This window comes from Chlorocebus sabaeus, chromosome 9 (assembly GCF_047675955.1).
Source record: "Chlorocebus sabaeus isolate Y175 chromosome 9, mChlSab1.0.hap1, whole genome shotgun sequence".
NCBI lineage: Eukaryota > Metazoa > Chordata > Mammalia > Primates > Cercopithecidae > Chlorocebus > Chlorocebus sabaeus.
The window spans coordinates 100189374-100199803 of NC_132912.1; the positions used below are offsets into that span (position 1 = coordinate 100189374).

General features: G+C 47.9%; 1 protein-coding gene across 1 annotated transcript; it reads left to right on the top strand.

Annotated features, from left to right (window-relative positions):
- The first annotated feature begins 20 nt into the window (after positions 1 to 20).
- On the top strand, positions 21 to 7824 carry PGAM1 (phosphoglycerate mutase 1). The gene is made up of 4 exons (XM_038009392.2): positions 21 to 283; positions 4478 to 4752; positions 5050 to 5230; positions 6766 to 7824. The coding sequence occupies exons 1-4, from the start codon at positions 145 to 147 to the stop codon at positions 6933 to 6935; spliced, it is 765 nt and encodes a 254-aa protein (XP_037865320.1). The 5' UTR covers positions 21 to 144; the 3' UTR covers positions 6936 to 7824.
- The last annotated feature ends 2606 nt before the right edge of the window (positions 7825 to 10430 follow it).

Sequence of the window (10430 nt, forward strand, 5' to 3'; positions counted from 1 at the left end):
GTCTAGAGCAAGCAGAAAGATTTGGGCAAGACTGTGCGCGGGAGCCGGGCCGTGCGGCACGAGCGCGCAGGCGCGGCAGAGGGGGCGGGCTGCTACTCCGGAATCTGCGAACCGCAGTCGGTGCCGCATCCTCAGCCCGCCGCCATGGCCGCCTACAAGCTGGTGCTGATCCGGCACGGCGAGAGCGCATGGAACTTGGAGAACCGCTTCAGCGGCTGGTACGACGCCGACCTGAGCCCAGCGGGCCACGAGGAGGCGAAGCGCGGCGGGCAGGCGCTGCGAGGTGCGGAGGGGCCGGGTGGGAGCTGCGAAGGGCCGGGTGTCCGGCCTCGGAGGCCGCCTGGCTGGCGTCTGCGCCCTCCTGGAGAGGGCCGGCACCTTGGGCAGCATCTCTCTAGCAGTTTAGTGTGTAGTTGAGAAGATGAATCCAGAAGGTAGAGTCGACTTGTTCAAGGTCACGCCGTGGAGCGTGACGGACTGTGCCGGGGGAGGACCCAGGGCGGTCCCCCCGCAACCCTTTGCGCTCCCCACGACACCGCTTCGCAGTTTTCCCGTTCTAGTCTCGACGTTTAATAAGTCGGGGACAGGCCGGGCGCGGTGGCTCACGCCTGTAATCCCAACATGTTGGGAGGCCGAGGCAGGTGGATCACTTGCGGTCAGGAGTTCGAGACCAGCCTGACCAACATGGTGAAACCCCGTCTCTACTGAAAATACAAAATTAGCCGGGCGTGGTGGCGCACGCTTGTAATCTCAGCTACTCGGGAGGCTGAGGCAGCAGAATCGCTTGAACCTGGGAGGCGGAGTGCCGTGAGCCGAGATCGCGCCATTGCACTCCAGCCTGGGGAACGAGACCGAAACTCTGTCTCAGAAAAATAAAAAAAACAATAATAAGTCGTGGACAGTTTGCCCTAATGGAGCCATTTGTGGCGGCCAGGTCTTTTTCAGATTCCCCCAGCGCCAGAAACGGTTGGTACAGTCTGGGGCTCCTGGAGGAGGACGCCCTGTGCCTTACAGCAGCTGTAACCAAGGCTTCTCAAGAGGCGGCTACGGATCGTAGCGGATCGGCAGGCCACACAGCCTCGTCCCCAGCAGTAGGTGGAGTCCCCAGGGGTGCCTAACAAGCCTCAGGACACCAGGAAATCCGCGTGGTTGTGTAGGACTTTGCTGTTCAGTAGCATTCCACAAATAGTGTGTCCAAAACGCATCCGTAGATATAACTGAGTGAATGAATGAATGGTTTGAGTGGCTCCTTCTACCCAATAAAGTAGATAAGATTTTATCCTCCTCAGCCTTCCTAGGCCCCTTTATAGTTGGGAAAAGTGAGGATGTGGAAAGATGACTTGTCCAAGGTCATGTCTTATTCCTAGTCCAGTGTTCTCACCCTAGTTCTGGGTGAAGTAACAGGTAGGTGTTAGGAACTGGTAGGCTTTTGGCCAAGGACGCTGGGCAAAGGTGGAAGTGGCTGTGAGATAATGCTTGCCTATCCAGGCTTGCCCCCACCCCAGTCTGCTCTTTGTGGTTTCGGAATGCTAATAAGAAAGCATTTCCTGCTGCCGGCAATGCCAAGAATCCCTGAAGAGGTGCTTCCACTGATGATAGGGGCAGATCCTCCTTTGCCCCCTTCTCACCTCTGGACAAAGCAGCAGCCATTCACAAGGGTCATTGATGAGGCACAGGTATTTGGCCTCAGATTGCTCTCCTAGCTTCTTGCGTTCACTGTACTATCCTTCTCAAATGAAGCAAAACGCGGGACAGTCTGGGAAATGTAAACCTCTGCGGGGTGGGTGGGCAGGGGAGTGAATGTTTCAGATGGCCTGGTGTGACCTCATCTTTTAGGAGAGGCTGGGAAATGGAAAGTGCTGGTAAAGGAGGCCATTTTCTTTAGCTCTGTGGCAGGAAGAACTGTATCAGTCTGTGGTGGTTTCCCAACAACTAGTCCACGTTAAACCATGTTGTCTCTATTTGAGACTGATCAAATAGTTAAACTTCTAATCTCTAAAATAACAGATCCTATTTCAGTTTTAAAATAAATGTTAGCATTAAATTAAAAAGTTAACAGTATAAAAAATTAAAATTTTTAACAGTTTAAAAGGTCGAAAACATATAAATAATTCCTCAGTGCTTTAAGTGATGGGTTTGTACAGTCTTGAATCTGATTTCAGGAGAAAGCTAGTGAGAACTGAGTTTCCCCATGCATCCTTACTGCTAAGAGAGGGATGGCCTGGGGGAGGATGGAGTCCACACCACAGTGTCCACTCCTAGCCCTGTGAGTGTCCCTAGGCTATGTTTTACTTTGATGGGCAAGTTAAAGGAAGAGACTTTATGCTCTGATCTTTCAGGTTCTCTGTTAAGAGTCCTAAGCAGAACTTCTTTTGTCCTCAAGGTCCTATTTATGTGTCCAAAGTGAGCTGCCTCATTGCAAGTGGAAGTAATTGCAGTAAAACAGCCTGAAGCTCTCCAGCATGGGGGCTGAGGCGAGCACTGTGGGTATTCACTTCTGGGTGACTCAGCCTTTTGTTGGGGAGCCATTCCTCTCCTTACAGTTAGGAAGGTGACAGTAAGTGAGTCTACTAGGACTTGTCTGGCGGCTCAGTGAGGAGACCTGTTTTTTCTCTTGTGGGTGGTGTGAGTTTTCCTGGTGATTAATTCCCCCCAGCCCTCACTCAGTTAAGATTGAGTTCTTCTTGGCCTCATTCTCATTTGAATGACTGGGAGGAAAATTCACTTCATGTTTTATTAATTACTGTTGCTAACCTCAATATGAAGCAATATCCAGGCAAGTTTGTGCTGAATTTCTAAGAGGGCCTTCTAGCCTCATGGAGAAAAACAGGAATGTTTTCTTGGTCATCAAGGAAAGTGCCATCTCCCCATTATGGTGGGAGGGAGAGTAATCTTTCATGAAACAAAATCAATAAGACGGTTTTTTTTTTTTTTTTTTGCGCGCGACAGTGTCTTGCTCTGTCGCCCAGGCTGGAGTGCAGTGGCGCAATCTCGGCTCACTGCAAGTTCTGCCTCCCGGATTCACGCCATTCTCCTGCTTCAGCCTTCTGAGTAGCTGGGACTACAGGCGCCTGCCACCACGCCCGGCTAATTTTTTTTGTATTTTTAGTAGAGACGGGGTTTCACCGTGTTAGCCAGGATGGTCTCAATCTCCTGACCTCGTGATCCACCCGCCTTGGCCTCCCAAAGTGCTGGGATTACAGATGTGAGCCACGGTGCCCGGCCAAGACTGATTTCTTGTAACCTATTCGTTGGGCCAACATAACTCTTGCCACAATAACTGCTGTGTATAGAACACATATTCATTGATGAATCAGATAGTGCACAACACTGGGTCTGTCTTTAGTAGGTGGCTTCTCCTGAACTTGGTTTAATACTTAAGTAGGTTTACTCTTCTGAGGGTACTTGGGATTAGGCTGGAACTTTGACTACAGTAGAGAGAAACCATGGATTAGAGTTTGTGACGTGATTTCCATACTCCACAGTGAATACAATTTCATACAACAAACAAATACAATTGCAAACAAATACAAAAACAAAATACAATTTCATACAACAAACTGAAGTTTTATCAGTACAGGAAGAGCTCTTCCTGTGTCCTGATTGGGACTTAAATCCTAATTTTCTTAGATCAGAGTTCTAGTAAAATATCTATTAGAAGTGACAATTCCCAGCCTGGGCAACATGGTGAAACCCTGTCTCTACTAAAAATACAAAAATTAGCTGGGTGTGGTGGCATGCACCTGTAGTCCCAGCTACTTGGGAAGCTGAGGCAGGAGAATCGCTTGAACCTGGGAGGCAGATACTGCAGTGAGCTGAGACCGTGCCACTGCACTCCAGCCTGGGTGACAGAGTGAGACTCTGTCTCCAAAAAAAAAAAAAAAGTAGGCCGGGCGCGGTGGCTCAAGCCTGTAATCCCAGCACTTTGGGAGGCCGAGACGGGCAGATCACGAGGTCAGGAGATCGAGACCATCCTGGCTGACATGGTGAAACCCTGTCTCTACTAAAAAATACAAAAAATTAGCCGGGCGTGGTGGCGGCGCCTGTAGTCCCAGCTACTTGGGAGGCTGAGGCAGGGGAATGGCGTGAACCCGGTAGGCGGAGCTTGCAGTGAGCTGAGATCCGGCCACTGCACTCCAGCCTGGGCGGCAGAGCGAGACTCCGTCTCAAAAAAAAAAAAAAAAAAAAGTCACAATTCTAACTGAAATACAAACATCAGGATCCTTGAGAAAATGGGGATAGCTAGAGATGGTGGTGAAAAGTTGGATTCTGGAGTCCCACAGCATGGGTTTTAATCTCTTACGTAATAACTGTGACCTTAGGTAGATTGCAAGGATAAACAAAACAGTTGGCCAAATACTTTGTTTTTTGGCCAAATATTGTCATTTGGACTACTTGTACAGGAGATTGATAAGGAAGAACATTTTGGCTCAGAGTAGGCCTCGTTAGCTTATCACTTTGAACTTCTGATTTCCAGATGCTGGCTATGAGTTTGACATCTGCTTCACCTCAGTACAGAAGAGAGCGATCCGGACCCTCTGGACAGTGCTAGATGCCATTGATCAGATGTGGCTGCCAGTGGTGAGGACTTGGCGCCTCAATGAGCGGCACTATGGGGGTCTAACCGGTCTCAATAAAGCAGAAACTGCTGCAAAGCATGGTGAGGCCCAGGTGAAGATCTGGAGGCGCTCCTATGATGTCCCACCACCTCCGATGGAGCCCGACCACCCTTTCTACAGCAACATCAGTAAGGTATGGACAAACAGAGGTTTGGTCACTCCGCCCAGGATCAGGGGCTTTTAGTAGTGTCTGCCTAATCTCACTGAGCTTGTAATTCATGATAAAATAGTTAATTATAATCCTTCTCCAAGGAATGACCTTCACTTACTAGAAGATATGGTTGATAGTTTACTATCTCCTTTTTTGTATTTCCATTGTCAGATTTTATAAAAACCTGTGAATGTGCATGGGCCAAAATTAATACATCATGAAGTCTTTTAACAGATGTAACTGTTAATAAGCAGTGAACTTGGATTCTTTATTGCTTAGGATCGCAGGTATGCAGACCTCACAGAAGATCAGCTACCCTCCTGTGAGAGTCTGAAGGACACTATTGCCAGAGCTCTGCCCTTCTGGAATGAAGAAATAGTTCCCCAGATCAAGGAGGGGAAACGTGTACTGATTGCAGCCCATGGCAACAGCCTCCGGGGAATTGTCAAGCATCTGGAGGGTATGTATGTGTTTTTAGAGGTGCCTTCAAGGCAGGATAAAGCAGAACTGCTACCAATCAGGGACTTGGTAAAAAGGAGTCTAGGAAAGGGCTGGACATGTTAACAGCTTTAGAGGTGGTCTAGATTGACTTCTGGTGAAAAAACACCCTCAACCCTTGTTTCTCAAAATGTGATCTGCAGAATAGCGACAGCTGGACCCCCTGGGAGCTTGTTATACTTGCAGAACCTCAGGTATCACTCCAGACCTGTTTCAGAATCGGCATCTATTCCCCAGGTGATTTGGATACATATTAAAGCTTGAGAAGCTCACCTCTAGATTGGAATTGTTAAATGAAACTGCTAGTAAAAATCCTCCTTAGCTGGCCAAGCACAGTGGCTCATGCCTGTAATTGCAACACTTTGGGAGGCCAAGGCAGGAGGACCACTTGAGGCCAGAAGTTTGAGACAGCCTGGGCAACATAGTAATACTTCATCTCTAAAAATTTTTAAAGGCCAACCACAGTGGTTCATGCCTGTACTATCAGCACCTTGAGAGTTCAAAACCAGCCTGGGCAACAAAGCAAGACCTTGTCTGTACAAAAGAAAAATGAAAAATTGGCTGGGTGTGGTGGCTCAAGCTTGTAATCCCAGCACTTTGGGAGGCCAAGGCAGGCAGATCACAAGGTCAGGAGATTGAGACCATCCTGGCTAACACAGTGAAACCCCATCTCTACTAAAAATATAAAAAATTAGCCGGGTGTGGTGGCGGGCGCCTGTAGTCCCAGCTACTCGGGAGGCTGAGGCAGGAGAATGGCGTGAATCTGGGAGGCAGAGGTTGCAGTGAGTCGAGATCTCGTCACTGCACTCCAGCCTGGGCAACAGAACAAGATTGTGTCTCAAGAAAAAAAAAAAAAAAAAGAAAGAAAAATGAAAAATTAGCTTGATATGATGCTCACCTGTAGTCCCAGCTACTCAGGAGACTGAGGCGGGAGATCGCTTGAGCCCAGCAGTTCGAGGTTATAGTGAGGTACGATTGTGCCACTACATTCTAGCCTGGGAGTAAGACTTTGTCTCTTAAAAAAAAAAAAAAAAAAAAAAGGGGGAAACATATATAAAATATTCTCCTTAGTCACAACCAGGCACAACTTTACACATGAATCTCAATTTGCATCTTAAATTGTTTCCTCCCCGAGGACCTAGAGGCCTGTGTGTGTGCTAATTTTTGGTTGGATGGACTATATGGGATATTTGAGATGTGTACAGTCTTGCTTCACTGTGGGCTTCTAGACCTCACTTTGGTAGATACCTGGCCATACACCTTGCTGTAGTTTGTTGGTGGTTTATCTTGTATACCTTTTCTTGCTTTTCAGTTTAATGGCTGAGAAGTAAGTATGGCGGGAGCCATTCCCTGGGTTCAGAACTACTATAAAGATCAGAAAAGGTGTCTTACTTTAATTTCTGTCAAAGTCCTTTGTCCCCTGGAGGACAAAGAGTAAACCTGGAGGGATGATGTAGATTTATGTCTTGTGTGGCTGATGATGGTGGATGTTTTCAGGTCTCTCTGAAGAGGCTATCATGGAGCTGAACCTGCCGACTGGTATTCCCATTGTCTATGAATTGGACAAGAACTTGAAGCCTATCAAGCCCATGCAGTTCCTGGGGGATGAAGAGACGGTGCGCAAAGCCATGGAAGCTGTGGCCGCCCAGGGCAAGGCCAAGAAGTGAAGGCCAGCGGGGAGGATACTGTCCCCAGGAGCACCCTCCCTACCCGTCTTGTCCCTCTGCCCCTCCCACCTGCACATGTCACACTGACCACATCTGTAGACATCTTGAGTTGTAGCTGCAGATGGGGACTGGTGGCTCCCATTTTCATTTTAGCCATTTTGTCTTCTGCACCCACTCCCTTCGTACAATCTAGTCAGAATAGCACTTCTAAAGCATAGGTTCTCAGTCCAAGCTGTGGAAAAGCTCCCCTTATCCAACAGAGTTTAAAGGTAGTGACTTGGGTTTTTGCGAGTTCTTTGTTTACTAAGGACTTGTGGGGAGGAATCATGCTAAGCCATGACCAATGAGGAGAAGCAGCAGAGCCTCTCTGTCCCCAGGAGCCAGTCCTCTGCTCTTCTGCAGTCAGGCCACTGCCTGGGGGCTCTAGTCATTCCAGTGGAAGATGAATGTAACCTGCATGGTGATGTGACAACTGTTTCCTCCCTGACCCTAGAGGACCTGGCTCTAGAAGTTTGGGATCAATCCTGAATTTAGTTATGTGTTACATTTACTTTTATTAAAAAAGTATAGTATATATAAATAATACAAAACAGTAACCCTTCTGGGGTTTCTTGTGGCGGTTGAAATAGTCCCACATGTGGTCATCAGAAAATAAACCATTCCTCATACCAGTATGGGATCAGTTCCTTGACCTCTGAGGGGCAGGAGTGCTTCCTGCCTTGTTTCATGGCAGTGAAACGCCCCTTGGTCCTGTCCAAGTGTGTCTTTCACTGATTTCCGAATCATGTTCTAGTTGCTTGGCTCTGCCACATGGGTCCAGTGTTCACCTGAGCATAACTGTACTAAATCCTTTTTCCAGATCAGTATAATAAAGGAGTGATGTGCAATAGTTTCTTGTGTGATGTGGAAGAGCTTATCTGAGGAAACCTTAGCATTTAACTTGAAATGTCTCCCACTACCCTAGTCCTTGTGTGGCAGTTTGTTTTGGGACACCCAGTCACAACTTTACATGGTTGGTCCAAAAATGACACATCTCCCTGGGCTTTTCATGTCAGCCTGGTGAGCTGAGGTGGTGGTGGGAGGCCCTCCTGGCCAAGCCCTCCGTTCATGTTGCCCCCTGCAGCTCTTGCTTGGTGCTCCCCTGACTGGAAAGTCACTGAAACTCCATTGTATCCTCTTAAGAGTAAATAGTCTGCTGGGTTTTTTTTCTCTTTTTGAGACAGTCTCGCTCTGCCGCCCAAACTTCAGTGCAGTGGCATAATCTCAGCTCACTGCAGCCTCTGCCTCCAGGGTTCAAGCAATCCTCCTGCCTCAGCCTCCCAAATAGCTGGGACCACAGGCTTGTGCCACTATGCCTGCTTAATTTTTGTATTTTTTAGTAGAGATGGGTTTTTGCCAAGTTGCCCAGGCTGGTCTCGAATCAGTTTTGGCCTCCCAAAGTGCTGTGATTACAGGTGTGAGCCACCATGCAGGCCTCAGAATTTTTTAACCATTTATTGTTACCAACTTGAAAACTTAAAAGATGACCTCAAAAGGTGACTTAGTGCAGTGGAAAGGTGTATAATTACATTATGAACACAATTGCCTTCTCTCTCCTTTGAAAAGATCACTGGAATACAAGAAATCCATAAAGCTGGAGAAAGAACATTCCCTTTTCCTTCTGGTGGGAGCAAGTAACACCCTCCATCTGTTGAGCTCCTCATGCTCCTCTGCCACCCACTGGATGAGGGATATTACATACGTTAGCTCTAATCTTAACCCACGAAGGGGCTGGTAACTCCTGTTTAAGGAAGAGGAAACAGGCCCAAAGAAACATGTAAAAAGCACCAAATGTCACACCACTTGGTACTGGGGCTGGGATGGATATTACTAGTTCAAGCAAATCAAGGTTCTAAGATTTAAATACTTCCAAGCATCTTGCTTTTCAATTTTAGATTTTCATTTGACGTATACAATAACCTTGAGTAATTTCAGCCTCCAAGAGGCTGGTGGAATATTACTTTCCTAACCTGTGCAGAATCCTAGACCAGAAGTTGGTAATTTTGACCAGCACGGCGGCACACACCTGTAATCCCAGCACTTTGGGAGGCTGAGGATCACTTGAGGCCAGGAGTTTGAGACTGGCCTGGGCAACATAGCAAGGCCTGGTCTCTACAAAAAAAATTAGCAAGGCATGGTGGTACGTGCCTGTAGTCCCAGCTACTCAGGGGACTGATGTGGGGGAATTACCTGAGTCCAGGAGTTTGAGGCTGCAGTGAGCTATGACTGCACCACTGCACTCCATCCTGGGTGACATTCTGAGGCCCTGTCTCTTTAAAAATTGCATGTACAACAAACAAAAACACCAAGGCCAGGCATGGTGGCTGATGCCTATAAGCCCAGCATTTTGGGAGGCCAAGGCAGGTGGATCACCTGAGGTCGGGAGTTCAAGACCAGTCTGGCCAACATGGTGAAACCTCATCTCTAAAAAGTTAGCTGGGCGTGGTGGCGCATGCCTGTACTCCCAGCTACCGGGAAGGCAGAAGTTGCAGTGAGTTGAGATAGCGCCACTGCACTCCAGCCTAGGTAACAGAAAGACTCTGTCTCAAAAACAAACAAAAAACAAAACCTGGATGTGGATCTACAATGATCTCAATCTCGGTAAAATTTTCAATTAAAGAAACCCTAATGTTCAAGGTTAGGAAGCAGAGGATAGAAACTAAGGTGGGCTGATTCTAAAGCTCACATTATGCACTGTCACTAATACTGAAGATATGGGCTTCTTGAATAACATCTCAAGAAGTGACATCTCAAGACTCGTATTTTGTCGGCAACCTCTCCACGCTTAACTTTCATCCCTTCCTCATCCCCAAACTTGTGCCTTCATTTCTGCTTCTGTACTTAGCCTGGGCTTGTCTCTCTGCCTTGAATATATTCACATACTTATGTTCTTTATTTTTATCTCATGTCACTCATCCTTTCCTGGCCACCTCATATGACAGTACTCTGTTCCACTTTTTTTTTTTTTTTGAGACGGAGCCTCGCTCTGTCGCCCAGGCTGGAGTGCAGTGGCCGGATCTCAGCTCACTGCAAGCTCCGCCTACCGGGTTCACGCCATTCTCCTGCCTCAGCCTCCGGAGTAGCTTTCACGCCATTCTCCTGCCTCAGCCTCCGGAGTAGCTGGGACTACAGGTGCCCGCCACCTCGCCCGGCTAGTTTTTTGTATTTTTTAGTAGAGACGGGGTTTCACCGGGTTAGCCGGGATGGTCTCGATCTCCTGACCTCGTGATCCGCCCGTCTTGGCCTCCCAAAGTGCTGGGATTACAGGCTTGAGCCACCGCGCCCGGCCTGTCCCACTTTTCAATTCAGATTTAACATTTCCTGGAGTACCCACTATATCAGTAATGTGTATCAAATACTTTTAGACATGTTACGTATTTTTTTTGAGACAGAGTCTCGCTCTGTTGTCCGGGCTGGAGTGCAGTGGCACAATCTCGGCTCACTACAACTTCCACG

What these genes read in the sequence shown, in the direction of transcription:
- PGAM1 (XM_038009392.2), top strand. Translation starts at nt 145, where the DNA reads ATGGCCGCCTACAAGCTGGTGCTGATCCGGCACGGCGAGAGCGCATGG. An exon ending in CGGCGGGCAGGCGCTGCGAG is followed by an intron (nt 284 to 4,477) that starts GTGCGGAGGGGC and finishes TCTGATTTCCAG; the next exon opens with ATGCTGGCTATGAGTTTGAC. An exon ending in TCTACAGCAACATCAGTAAG is followed by an intron (nt 4,753 to 5,049) that starts GTATGGACAAAC and finishes TTTATTGCTTAG; the next exon opens with GATCGCAGGTATGCAGACCT.